General features: G+C 34.8%; 1 protein-coding gene across 1 annotated transcript; it reads right to left on the reverse strand.

The window, feature by feature from the left end:
• Nucleotides 1-1,380: 1,380 nt before the first annotated feature.
• Nucleotides 1,381-13,409, reverse strand: myl2b (myosin, light chain 2b, regulatory, cardiac, slow). The gene is made up of 7 exons (XM_026268752.1): nt 13,339-13,409; nt 9,891-9,980; nt 8,246-8,321; nt 8,047-8,151; nt 2,783-2,861; nt 1,827-1,875; nt 1,381-1,596 (listed from the first exon to the last, which is right to left on the reverse strand). The coding sequence occupies exons 1-7, from the start codon at nt 13,339-13,341 to the stop codon at nt 1,492-1,494; spliced, it is 507 nt and encodes a 168-aa protein (XP_026124537.1). The 5' UTR covers nt 13,342-13,409; the 3' UTR covers nt 1,381-1,491.
• Between the last annotated feature and the right edge of the window lie 1,769 nt (nt 13,410-15,178).

Genomic DNA, 15,178 nt, shown 5'->3' on the forward strand with positions numbered 1-15,178 from the left:
AATCAGATTCCTAAATAAATGACTCTTCTGAGCCTGTTCTTTTTAGTGACAAGTGTCATTCTATTCTCAAATATTACTCTCATAAGCTGTTTGTTATATTGAATAAATCAATAAATAAAGCATGACCAGCCTGCTCCATATGAGCCATTTTGTAGTGAATCCTACAGAACTGCCAGTGTAAATTATTTCATGAATAAAAGACTCATTTATGCCACTTAATGAAATGTTCAACAAGACAAGTGGACGGTTTGAGTAATTTTCAGAAATTAAAAGAATACTGGACTATCTTTCAAAATGGTTACTGAATCAACATCAGACTATGACTGAATTGCTACTCTACTCTTATCATTTGACCAATGGTGTAGGTTTGATTTTGATTTTGACCGCTCCGAACTGATTCAAATGATTCGCGATCCCGCTCCGAACTCCCAAACTGACTCAAATTATTCGCGATTCCCATAACTGACTCAAATGATTCGCTATCCCGCTACGAACTCCCGAACTGATTCAAATGATTCGCGATCCCCAAACTGACTCAAATGATTCGCGAACCCGCTTTGAACTCCCGAACTGACTCAAATGATTCGCGATCCCGCTCCGAACTCCCGAACTGACTCAAATGATTCGCGAACCTGCTCCGAACTCTGCCACTGTAAATTATTTCCTGAATAAAAGACTCATTTATGCCACTTAATGAAATGTTCAAAAAGACAAGTGGACGGTTTGACTAATTTTCAGAAATCAAAAGAATAATGAACTATCTTTCAAAATGGTTACTGAATCAACATCAGACTATGACTGAATTGCTTCTCTACTCTTATCATTTGACTTTGAGTTTGATTTTGGCTTTGGTGGGGACATAGCCGCAGACAACAGACATTTAATTGTCCTTACTAAATTCTACACTCGTGCATTTTACATGATGGCTGTTTTGATATAAATATTATATGTGAATCATTTGTTCACTTATGTCATTCCTACAAATGCGAATGTCAATCATTAGATGAAGTGTTTGTATTCTGCTCAAAATCTGCAGCAAAGTTTATCACATTGAACTTTTCTTCATTTCTGCCCACCGTATATCTCATCTTATATTCAACATTACACCTAATTATGATGTTTACAACGTTGAATCTTAAAAATGCATTTTTGTTTTACAGATGATTGTATTATTGTTCTTTAACTCAAATCACACTTGCTTCGATATTTAAAAAAAAAATCAAGTAAAATGACATTCATACTTAATTGTGCAAATACTGCTTGTGGCTGTTGTAAATTCAAATGAATGCAAATATGACTAATTTTACTGCACCTGTTTTACGGCTCCCTGTTTATCATTAAAATAACAAAACCAACTCCAATATTAGATGCATTTTATTCTCATTTGGTTTAATTGTTCAGTTCAGTTCTGTAAATGGAAGATTACAGTATATAGAGCAGGACAAGATTTATTGGCATACATGTGTCATGATGTTGTTGAACATGAGATATTCACTCCTGGTCCTTCTCCTCCCCATGTGTGATGATGTAGACCAGATTCTTATAGTCCAGATTACCTGCTGCGTCTGGAGGAAAAGCACTAAACATCTGCTCCATCTAAAGAGAGATGGATGAAAAATGGTATTATAATGTTTTTGTGGTTGTGTGGTTAACACAGTATACAATTCACTAGTCATATTCATAATCTATAGATAAACACAATATAATGTCACCTCCTGCTTTCTATTCACATAGAATATAAATGTCAATGTGACACGGCACAGTGCTGTCAAGGACACGGAGAGCTGAAGTGTTAGACATAAAACAAATACTCTCAGATGTCAGACCTCTTCTGGAGAAAATCGGTCCGCTTGCGTTGTCAACATCTGTGCCAAACTGTGAGGAGAGACAAACTTCAGTTTGACCTTTTGAGATAATCGAATTACTTCTGGCAAACACTTCAGACTCAGAAATATTTAGGCATGAATTTCAGATTTTAATTACATTATACACTGAACAAAATTATAAAAGCAACACTTTTGTTTTTGCTCCCATTTTTCATGAGCTGAACTCAAAGATCTAAGACTTTTTCTATGCACACAAAAGGCATATTTCTCTCAATTATTGTTCACAAATTTGTCTAAATCTGTGTAAGTGAGCACTTCTCCTTTGCCGAGATTATCCATCCACCTCACAGGTGTGACACATCAAGATGCTGATTATACAGCAGGATTATTGCACAGTTGTGCCTTAGGCTTGCCACAATAAAATACAGAGATTTAGACAGATTTGGGAACAATATTTGAGAGAAATAGGCCTTTTGCATACATAGAGAAAATCTTAGATGTTTGAGATCAGCTCATGAAAAATGGGGGCAAAAACAAAAGTTTTGCGTTAATTTTTTCTTTAGTGTAGAATTTCCATCCATTTGGATCACACAGTTTTAATGTAAACCATTAAACCTAATATATTGCATATTTTCAGACACATATAAATGAAACAAGTATGATTTCTGCACTCAGTACTCACCTGTTTAATTTATGTCTAACTGAAAATTATTCATCAACCTGAATAATAAACCAAATGGCTTTATTTTATATATATAAAATGTATTAATTATTATTCTTTTTTTATTTAATTTTTTTTTTGAGTGCACATGCATGCAGGGTTTGAAAAGTCTATATGTAGTGCATTTTTTACTTCATTAGCTTGTAAAGTCATAATATGAAAAACAAAGCAGAATCCCTGGAGAAATGGATTTGCAGAGAAGCAGGGCAGAATGTGTTGTTTTAATGGTACTCACAAATCCTTCCTCAAGGTCCCCTTTCCCTCTGGGTCGAACACTTTAAAGGCATTCAGAATGGTCTCCTCTGCATCGGCACCTGTTTTTTTTAAAAAGAGTGCACAACAGAAAACTGACAAGAGACCTAAGTGTCTTTAAAATCCTCCTGGAATGCAATAAGACATACTTTGTACAGGATTCCTTGTGGAAATTCTATCACAATTTTGAGCTTCATCCTATGGGAATCGTCATACAGGCTCATAGCTTCCAGAACATAGTTCCTATAATGATTCCCAGTAGGATCAAATGCTTCTGTAGGACTTCAGAAGGAAAGAAAATCCCTGTGTGATTTCTTGTCCACTCATGAGACTTTATTCCAAAATGCCTCGAGTTTTGTTTAAATTAAGTACAATATATTTTAACTTGATTATACATTAAACATCTGTTATGTTTTTGAAAGAATCTCTTATTGCTCACCAAGGCTGCATTTGTGTTTTTATTTAAAACAGAAAAATGTTATTATTTTGAAATATTACAAATTAAAACAACTGTTTTCAGTTGTAATATATTCTAAAATGTGATTTATTTCTGTGATGCGCAGCTGGATTTCCAGCATCATTCTTCCAGTCTTCAGTGTCACATGATCTTCAGAAATCATTCTAATATGCTGATTTGCTGCTTGAAAACATTTCTGGATATCATCAATAGTGAAAACAGTTGTGCATATTTTTGTGAAAATGGTGATATATTTTATTTTTGTAGATTCTTTAATGAATGGAAAGCTCAAGCTCATATATATCATATATATATGATATATGAAGCTCATATGAAGCTCATATATATATATATATATATATATATATATATATATATATATATATATATATATATATATATATATATATGTGTATATATATATATATATGTATATATATATATGTATATGTATATTTTATTTTTGTAGATTCTTTAATGAATGGAAAGCTCAAGCTCATATATATCATATATATATGATATATGAAGCTCATATGAAGCTCATATATATATATATATGTAAATGTGTATATATATATATATATGTATATATATATATATATGTGTATATATATATATATATGTATATATATATATATATATATATATATATATATATATATATATATATATATATATATATATGTGTATATATATATATGTGTATATATATATATATGTGTATATATATATATATATATATATATATATATATATATATATATATATATATATATATATATATATATATATATATATATATATATATATATGTAGGTCTTAGTTACTTAGTGGCATGTCGAACAGGGGCGGATCTATCAGGGTGGCAACAACGAATTAAAGGTTATGGCCAATTTGAAACTTTACGAGCGCGTGATCCCACTCCAAACTCCCGAACTGATTCAAATGATTTGTGATCCCGCTCCGAACTCCCGAACTGATTCAAATGATTCCCAAACCCGCTTTGAACTCCCAAACTGATTCAAATGATTCGCGAACCCGCTCCGAACTTTCGAATTGATTCAAATGATTCGCGAACCCGCTCCGAACTCTCGAATTGATTCAAATGATCCGCGAAGCCGCTCCGAACTCCCGAACTAATTCAAATGATTCGCGATCCCCAAACTGACTCAAATGATTCGCGAACCCGCTCCGAACTCCCCAACTGACTCAAATGATTCGCGATCCAGCTCCGAACTCCCAAACTGACTCAAATGATTCGCGATCCCGCTCCGAACTCCCAAACTGACTCAAATAATTTGGCGATCCCCATAACTGACTCAAATGATTCGCGTTCCGGCTACGAACTCCCGAACTGATACAAATGATTCGCGATCCCCAAACTGACTCAAATGATTCGCGATCCCGCTCCGAACTCCCGAACTGACTCAAATGATTCGCCAACCCGCTCCGGACTCTGACATACGTATATTCAGATATAAATGTAATTTAAAAAATAAGTTAATAATTTTCGATTTCCAAATATTGCATCTGTCAAACATAGTTAACCACTTTTAAAAAGCATGAGGATATGTAACAACTTCGTTTTGTGTCAGAACTTTCACACTTTCATTCATAAATTCACCCTGTTTGTATTTGAAAAGCGACTGGGATTGAATCGCAGAACTGGAACCTGCTGTATAAAGCAGAACGTCACGGAATTCGGCCATTTTTTTATGAATAAATCAAAAGTATAGCATTTAATCAAATCTCGAAATGGACTAGTGTCTGCAATATTAAAGGTGTTCAGTACCGTTGCTCCCTACACGCAGAGTAGGGCACCAACTCCCAGAGAGGACACCATCCCAGTTGCTCAAAAAAAAAAAAACTTCCTCCATTCTCCCATCCGCGCTCGCGACCGCTCGCACCTCATGTTTGCGGTTGAATGTTCATGAATGATGGATGAACATCTATGCCGGGTAGAGTACATCAGCAATCCAGCGAAGAGAAAAGAAAACTAAAAGTTAAAAAAACATTGGACGTTGGACGAGTCTCAATTTAGGGACCGTCTCTAAAGTTACATGCTATATTGGTATACACTTTTCTAACGTCAGTAGCATTTGAAGATAATTACTTATAGTCATAAAAAAATACTGTAATTGTTCATGTAGGTGCCAGCTATAATGTACAATTGTATTAAATGTTTGATATGTATTAAAATTAACGGGAAGTCGTGGCCTAATGGTTAGAGGGTAGGACTCCCAATCGAAGGGTTGTGAGTTCTAGTCTCGGGCCGGACGGAATTGTGGGTGGGGATAGTGCATGTACAGATCTCTCCACCTTCAATACCACGACTTAGGTGCCCTTGAGCAAGGCATCGAACCCCCAACTGCTCCCCGGGCGCCGCAGCAGCATAAATGGCTGCCCACTGCTCCGGGTGTGTGCTCACAGTGTGTGTGTGTGTATGTTCACTGCTCTGCGTCTGTGCATTTTGGATGGGTTAAATGCAGAGCACAAATTCTGAGTATGGTTCACCATACTTGGCTGAATGTCACTTCACTTTCCCTTTCACTTTCAAATAATCCGTAAATCATGCTACTCTTTCACATGGGCTCAAACGCAAATTTGAAGCTCAATAGCATTTGAGGAGAAAGACTTGCAGTCATAAAACAATTGTAATGTGTTCATTTAGGTGTCAGCTACAATGCACACCTTATACATTTTTAATATATATTAAAATAAAGTATAAATCATTTAGGTAAAAACAAGGCCCGTTTATCACTTTCAGGCACATTCCTGTGAAACATTTTTTTTCCTCAGGTTCCCTTACGAAAACTACCAATCATTGTTCTTGTAGCCATGGTAACTGCAAATTAACCATGATTTTGTTACTTCAAATAATAATTTACAGAGTATTAATATACTGTAATGTTGTTGTTGTTGCTATAAAAACAGTCCTAAGCCATCAATAGCCTTTAAAATGACTTAAAATACATTACATAAAAAAATAATGAGGCAATAATGATTGGTTAATAATAACACTGTTAAAATACATAATGTAGGCAAATACAAAATAAACAATTTATGTACATGTTATTACAAATGCCATGTGATTGCTGCTGTTACACTTACAGGACGATCAAATCCTTGTTTAGGCTACTGACCAAACATTTCATTCACATTGACTTCATGTTTCATTTTTGGCCACCTTTTTGCTATAGATGACACAGCCTTTATAATTTCTTCAACAACAACAACAACAATAAAAAAAAAAAAACGTGCATATCTCAACCCTTACAAAAATAAACCATGGTTTGGTTTTATCATAGTAAAACTGCTTAATTTCCTTTTGCATGATTTCTGAAAGCTTGAGACTATAAAATAAATTAGAGTCATAATAAAGTTATAGCCACAGGTAAATGTCAAGAGCTACAATTGTGATTTGTAAATAATACAAATTAATTCATTTCGTTTTTTATTCGATTAAAGTTCTTTTTTCACTCCTATAGTAGGTGTTTTTTCCATCATCATATTTGAGGAAGGGGGACACAACAATACAATCCTGCTCAGGACACCCATTTGGCCAGCATCGGCCCTGAAGGTGTTGTTATACACGTCTCTGGGAATGTGTGCTCTACTACACACACACACACACACACACACACACACACACACTGAAGCACGCGTGGTGTTTTCAGCTCTTCACTATATTGATGCATAATGTATGCTATACATGTGTACGTCAGCGCGCTATGAGAGGATTTTACCATTTCATGTGATAAAACTATCATCATTCATTCGTAACGTATACACAGACAGAAACGGAAATGTCTTTACGACAACCTATCAAAATAAAATTTCTATATAACTTGAAGAAATTCAAACAGAAATATAATACTATTGCACAGTAGAGTACGCTATACTTCAAGTAGGCCTATTAAAATAGTTAATTAAAAAACACAAACTCTGGTTACAACCCACCAAAATAAAAGTTTGGTCTAACTCAAAGAAATCATGTAAGAAATTGCTTAGTAAAATATACTTAAAAGATATACTAAAACATTATTTTAAAGGAATATCACACAAGTTTTCATAGAAGTTTTACTTTAAACTTGCCAAAACAATAACATCATCTTTTTCAGAAACAATTTTTTAAAAGTACATTTGTATTTGTGCCTATAATGTTTATTTATTTATTATTATTGTCAGCTAATAAAACCTATGCTTCAGGGACCATATTCATATAACATCTAAGGTTAAATCTAGCTCTTGACTGGTTGAGTTAGATGGTGATTAACTCTAAACAGTAGAAAATCAGTTGAGTCTCCCCAGCTGGAAATGTCATTGGCTGTTAAGATCTTATGTTTCTTATAATAAATTGACATATTGATAACACTGAACCTTTTATAATGCTCTTAATTACATGTCGATGCATACTGTATGCATTAGTGAGTGTGATGGTGCTTATGGGGTATGGTCACTTATTCCTTATATGAACTGTTTCAAATGCAAGACACTGATTGCATGAGATTAAGTTTGTAAATGATAGCCTGTGTCCTTTTGTAGTGTGCACATATATTTATCATCAAACTGTGATAACTGTGACTACATTCAGTATATATATGTCTGCCATATGTTGCCACCCCTCAAAAATTCCTTCCCCCTTCTCGCTACCCCATCAATATTTTTCCAGATCCGCCCCTGATGTCGAGGCAACATAAGATAAAAAGATAGGTGCTTTTATAATCCCGCTGGATAAATGAAAGTTTCAGATTTTCAGATTCTTAGTAACACTTCACCCCACCATTTACCTTTAAGCTTCTCCCCAAACATAGTGAGGAAGACGGTGAAGTTAATGGGTCCTGGAGCCTCCTTCAGCATCTCCTCGAGCTCCTCCTGTTTGACGTTCAGGCGGCCTGCGGAGGCAGAGGACAGAACTGCTGTCAGAGAGACGCTTCCTCCACCAATGCAGAACGACAGTGACGTATAGCAGAGATTATTACAGTTCACCTAAAGCTGCGAACGTATCCCTCAGGTCATTCTTGTCGATAAAGCCATCTCTATTCTGATCCATGATTGTGAAAGCCTGAGGCAGATGAAAGAGAGAGAATACAGAGTGTGTGTTAGAGGGATGCATAATGTAGTTTGGTGGTGTTTAAGGTGTTTGTCAAAGGTGAAGCATGTCATTTCTGCACCTCTAGTGGCATCCAATGGAATTGCAAAGAATTATAAAAATGAGTTGGACATTGTTCCTCATTGTTGAATCAGTAGTTGACATATATATTGTGTTGCTTTAGCATCTTTGATATTGATGTTTATCATTTTAGTGATCCTTTTGGAAAGCAGCATACATGACTTCTGCACTTTGACAAACTTATAACCAAACTTTTGAAAACATGTTTAAATGTTCCTCATGAGATGCGTAGAATTAAAACAGTTCTGAATGCATTTTTTAAGACTCTCAATTCGTTTGTTTTCACTTGAAAGTTAAACTAAAAATGAATAATTGATTTAATTTATTATAATTTATTTACTCAGGTTGTTTCAAACCTATTTGTGTTTTCTGTGCAATGCTAAAAGAGTATATATATATATATATATATATATATATATATATATATATATATATATATAATTTTTTTTTTAAGCTTGTGCATCATGAAGGCAAGTCAGTGTTAATTTAGTATCGTAGAGATACTGTGCTAGTCATTATGACTACATTGTGTTTTTTTATTTATATATTTTGTTTTAATTTTTGCATTTTTTAATATGCACAATACACAGTTTTTATGTTTTTTATGATTTAAATTTAGTGCATCAAGTTAAACTTAATGAACAATATTTCTTTAGCAACTATAGCTGAAATAAAATATTAAAAACCTATTTGCCAAGGCAACATTTATCATTTTCATTTAGTAACTTGATGTGCTGTGATGTGAAATAAAAATGAAAATATATATATATATAAATATTACAATTATTATTTTATTTCAGTTGAAGTTTATTTTATGCATGCATGTATTTTCAAGGTTTTAGTTTTTGTTAGTTGACTCAAACCAAAGACAAATTTTTGAGTTATTGTGTAATGACATGAGGGAGAGAAAATAATCCCAAACTCATTCTTTAACTAAAGGTCAGACCTCACTGTCACGCTGCTTATTTAGTGTGTATTTTTTGCCAAACTCCCTCAGTTGTGTATTTATAGTTCCTGTAATTCCGCTTCACTTGGTGTCTTTGTGTTTGTTTGTGAGAGACAGACTGAAAGAGAGAGCGAGAGAAAGACGGCTAGCATTTGTCTGCACGTTCTCATCACTGCCATCTCGGATCAGCGTCATGCTTATCCTGTTTGTCGTGATCTTTTCACAGCCGCTTTGAAACCAGAGAGAACGTCTGTCCTGCTGCATTTTCCACGCAAATCTCAGGGCCCTGACAGCAGGCTGGAGTGTGTGTGAGCGAGTGTGTGTTCAGGGTGTAAATCACTCCGCTGTGCTAATCGTTACTGACACATTCTGAATTATTCACTAGCGATGATGAACACAGACATATTGAAGTCACATACAGGAATCTTGCTGTAGATGCTCGATATCACAGTGAAGGAGTCACGATAAAGACAATTGTCACAGCAATTAGAGTCAAACGAGCGCTTGGTTTGTACCTCTTTGAACTCCTGGATCTGTGTTTGCTCAAACATGGAGAAGACATTTGAATTGGCTCCTTCTGCCCGCTTCTTTGCCTTTTTGGGTGCCTGCAGAATAATCACACGTGGCTTGCTATGCAGAAGTACACTTAGGCATGCCATTTCATTGGTGCACTTTAGATTCATGCTTCAAAAACCCTCTGAAATGTCTTTCCATTTGGCTGTAATAATCATAATAATATGAATTTGACCTCTTATTTTACTAGAAAATACACTTCTGTTCAAAAGTTTGGAGTCATTATTTTGGAAAGGTATATATTTGTTTCCAGTTAGGATGCTTTAAATTGATCTAAAGTGACAGTTAAGACATTTATAATGTTACAAATGATTGCAATTTCATATGAAAGCTTGCTTTTCAGTTTTCCATTCATCAAAGAATACTAAAAATAAAACTGTGGTTTCCATAAAAACATGAAGCAGCACAACTGTTTTCAACATTGATAATTATCAGAAATGTTCCTTAAGCAGCAAATCAACATATTAGACAATTGACAATTGCATTTTAAAATATATTCAAATAGACAACAGTTTTTAAATTAAAATAATATTTCAGAATATTGCTGTTTTTGCTGTTTTAATCAAACAGATGCATCACTGGTAAGCAGAAGAGACTCCTTTCAACAGCATTTACAGACTCCAAACTTTTTTTTACACCATGTAAAATGGGTTGCAAACGCCATTTCAAGTTGACTCTGATCACACTTGTTTCTCCTGCACTGAAGTCTGTTTAAATGCAAAATTTTACTGACGTCTCCTGCTAAAATGCCCCATAGATCTCACAAGACTACTCTCAAAGTGTACTACTAACTCAAAACTATCTTATCAAATTCTTCCTGAGCGGCTATTCACGTTCATTTGAGCTCTTGTGTGTTTTTGCATTTCTCTTCTTCAGTGTAGCATCCTCCTCTGAGCAGTGAGGATGTATAATTAGCCGGGAGAGCGAGGACTCAGCCTGTGGATCAGATGTGGGATTACAGACTGGCGCTGGCTGCTGACAGCCTCGTCTCGGAGCCTGTTGAGAGGTAATCCCACCAAGACAGGGATTAAGCGCTACTATTTACATTCCTGCCACACCATTCGGAAAACATTGCGAGGTGCGTTTCTGCTCGATGACATCGCAGCTCGACAGCTGCTCGTCTGCCTTCTGTCTGGATTACAGTTGTGCTTCAACCACGAAATATGCAGAGTATTTTCAAAAGATTTTTTTTTTAATGAACAGCATAAATAAACCCAGAGGAAAATGTTATTGCTCAAAGGATCATAACTCAGGGCAGATCTTATTTATGTATCAACTCAAGAATTCCTTAAGAGAAATAAAAGATGGTTTACATACAGTAGTATAACTATAAAATTAACAATGGATAGTAACTGGATAGTGCTCATCAAGGCTGCATTTATCTGATCAAAAATACAGAAAAAAAACAGTAATCTTGCAAAATGTTATTACAATATAAAAGAATGGTTTTTATTTGAATATCCTTTAAAATATAATTAATTTCTGTGATGCGAAGCTGAATTTCCATCAGCCATTACTCCAGCATAAAGTGTCACATGATTTATTATTAGCAGAGGCGGACAGTAGTGAAGTATTTTTACTCTGCTGTAAAAGTACTTTTGAAGTGTCAGTAATTTATCAGTGTTTTTCTTCAGAAAACTTTAATTGAAAGCATATTATTGTACTCTTTTACTGCACTACATTTCATATTAAATATCCTTAGAAATCTATTACTTTCTTACTTTTTCTTACCAAGTAAATGTAGTTCAAAGATTACTTGAGTATAAGAAAGTAGTACATTTTTTATGTTCTTAAGTATTAAAGGTAAAAAAAAACAACAACTTAAATTTTTGAAATGTAGTGCAGTAAAAAGGATGACATTATGCTTTGGAATGTAATGAAGTAAAGTGTTGTTCTCATGGGCCTCGCTAGGCTATTTTTAGGGGTCTATAGTTTCAGTCCCCTTTAAATTTCATATGAAAATGGCAGCAGACTTCGATCAGTTCCTCGGTTAGAGCATTTTTCTGCAGAGCGAGAAACAGAGGAGGTGTGTGTTTATCAATAGAGTGTATTAATATCTGCATCTGTGCAGTTCATTGTCATAAATGCAGTTTACAAAATATCATTGGGGGAGCAATCAGTTTTCCATTTCCTGTGAAGTTTTCGCTGTGTTCACCCCTTATTACACCACAGCCGTTTCCTCCAGCGAAAATGAAGCCCTAAAAATATATAAACACATACTATATAAAACGATCATGTTGCCATTTTTATTTGAAAATGTAACTTTCAATATAAAACATATTAATTACAGTGCATGTGGCAAATAGGTTTGCGTACCTGAGCTAAAGAAAGAGGGTTTTACTAGAAATCCAAACAGTAACATTTTGTGTTCGTAGAATAAACAGGTGTGTGTGTGTGTGTGTGATCAGGATTCAGGAAGACTGCTCTAATCTTATACCAGGGGAATACAAAATGCTGTAAGTTTAGTTTAACACTTTACCCTATTAGATAATTATTTTTAATTACTATACCCTCATTGGGGGCTGAGCCCAGCTAAAACGAAAGTCTTAGAATCGCCCCTGGCTCTTCTTTTTAACTTTTTATTCATCAAAAAATCTTGAAAAGAATTATCAAAGGTTCCAAAAAGATATTAAGCAGCACAACAGTTTCCAGCACTGATGATAAATCATCATATCAGAATGATTTCTGAAGATCATGTGACACTGAAGACTGGAGTAATGATGCTGAAAATACAGATGCGCATCACAGAAATAAATTATATTTGAATGTATATTAAAATAGAAAAACATTTAACATCATAAAAATATTTCACAAAATATTATTTATTTTTTCCCTTTGTTTTTGATTAAATAAATGCAGCCTTGATGAGCATAATTAAAAATTTAAAATCGTTCTGATCCCAAACGTTTGACTGGTGATTATATATAATTTTTTATTAGCACATTGTGACAGTGGTTTAAAGATATTTTTTCTAAAAGGTTACTTAAAATATAAATAAAATAAAAAAATAAAATAACACATTTTAAGCAAAAAGTCTTCATTTGCTCCCGTTTCTCTAGGATTTTATTAATAAAATGATAAATAGATGAGTCACCGATCTCCTTTTTAAATTTTTGGCTAATGAAAATGTTTGTATCTATCTTTGAGAACAAAAAGTTTACTTTTAATGTATTTATTTGTAGAAAATGAAATGAATAAAAGCTGGATGAGTCAGATGTAAGTGGCTCTGATGAAGCAGACTTAAACTTCAGACTCAAACACTGACAGCAGGAAAAATCAAATTATTTTTCATCTTCATTCGGATGCATCAAGAGAATATTGAATTAAATGTCTGCTTATAATCAAAGACAGAGTAAATCAATGAATAACTGTATGACAAAGCAAACTCACCATAATGGTAACTCTTGAATTCAGGAGACAAAGTGTGAATGATTTCAGACAGGGTGGAAATGCTGATTTTAATATATACATCCCCATTCCCCACCTCTGACTGTCTATAAATACATCCTCATGCGCTTCACCAGGTAGCCAATTGTGGACTTCATAAGTTATTATAAGAATCCTGATTAAAGGGGTTTAATCCAGGAGCCAAAGGGCTTCAACTTTCCTAAACCTGGAATGTGTGATTGACAGCGGCTTTAATGCTGTTTCTCAGTATTTGTAGGTTCATTATGTGATATTTAGTTGGAAACAAATGGATAAGAAAGCTCAAGTTTTGAATATTTAGACATGAAAGTGTCACTATCTTCATCATTTTTGATATCATTTGTGGTGGATGGATGAAGGCGGCTCTCTTCGAGGAAACTGCAGTGTTATTTTAGTATATTAAAGGGTACATAACACACACACAGTTTCACCTAATCTCATGCTAATCTTGAGTACCTATAGAGTACTGCATCCTTCATATATCCAAAATGTCTTTAGTTTTATCATATTTGTAAATAACAAATACAGCTTTCCGAATCTTTCTGGAAAAAGCCGAGCTCCTGGAGGCGTGCCGTGAGCGGAGCTATAATACTGATGTTTCATGTTGTTTCCATTAACATATATTCACTTATGTGCTGATTTCCAACAAAATACAGAAATCTGATGAAATTGTACTGACGTGTGTAATGATATTAAAACTCCATAATCATCGGGAAGAAGGAGGCGGGAACCGGCGCATAATCAAACGTCATTTTAATAATTAAAAATAAACATAAAACATAAATAAAAAGCAAAACATAAAAAAATGTCCCAGGCCTGGTCCTCTCTCGTCCTTCACTGTCGTCGCTCCAGTTTTATATCCTTCCATCTCCTACGTGGGACTCGAGACCGGCGGTGGGGCGCAGGTGTCGCTGATTTCCCAATCATCCCGCCGGCCTCACTCCTTGTTCCCACGTCCCTCGGCCCCGCCCCACTCGCCACAACATGAATGGGGTATTTTATCACAGGGACGGCCCCATGTTTTAATAGCAAACGATGTGCAAATAGGGCCAATAGGGCCTTGTTTCTAAAACATTCCTCACTCAAATGACCAGAACACACAAACACACTTGATACACTCCTGCCCTGGAAAAACAAACTTCATCCACTGTTCATGTAACAATGGGTTCTTGGGGAAGCTGAACACGGTAAACTTTCCCTCACATCCAAAAATGCACTTATTTGGAGGCATTCTCGAACAAATCCTGCAGCGCTGCCGACGATTTTGAAGTGTGTTGATGTGCGCGGTCTCGCTCTCCTCTGGTCAATGTGTGTGTGCGGGCGCACTTTTCCCAGAGAAGTGCTCATATAAGGAGTTCCGCTCTAGTCTACGTCATTAGATCCACGATCGAAAAAAAACAGCCGAAACTTTTACTAACAGAAATTCTCAGTCATTCTTCTAAATTATTTTTTACAACTTTGGCCATGTTTAGCATGAAAATCCATCTCTTTAAAACAACTAAGTTAATTTTATATTTTATTACATTCATATCATGCATTTCAAGTCATCTTAATGGCTTTAGTTTTACAGTAGTTAAATATAACTAGTTTTTTTGTTGTCATTTTTATTCGTTCTTAGTTTGTTTTCGAATTTATTTCATTTTCAACTTTATAAATTTTATTTTTAAGCAACAAAAGTTATAGTACCTCTGGTGTAGAGAATGCAATGTAATCAGTGTTATCCAGTAATATTAAAACAGTGTCTTCACGAATGCCTTTAAAACGTGAAAGGATCGTTTAGTCCAGTCGATGTTATCAGGAGAGA

The sequence above is a fragment of the Carassius auratus genome, chromosome 8 (genome assembly GCF_003368295.1).
Source record: "Carassius auratus strain Wakin chromosome 8, ASM336829v1, whole genome shotgun sequence".
Classification (NCBI taxonomy): Eukaryota; Metazoa; Chordata; class Actinopteri; order Cypriniformes; family Cyprinidae; genus Carassius; species Carassius auratus.

Coding starts and splice junctions, on each gene's coding strand:
- myl2b (XM_026268752.1), bottom strand. Junction 2,862..8,046: donor GTTTGGGGAGAAGCTTAAAG/GTAAATGGTGGG, acceptor TAAAAAAAACAG/GTGCCGATGCAGAGGAGACC. Junction 1,876..2,782: donor GGGACCTTGAGGAAGGATTT/GTGAGTACCATT, acceptor CTCTCCTCACAG/TTTGGCACAGATGTTGACAA.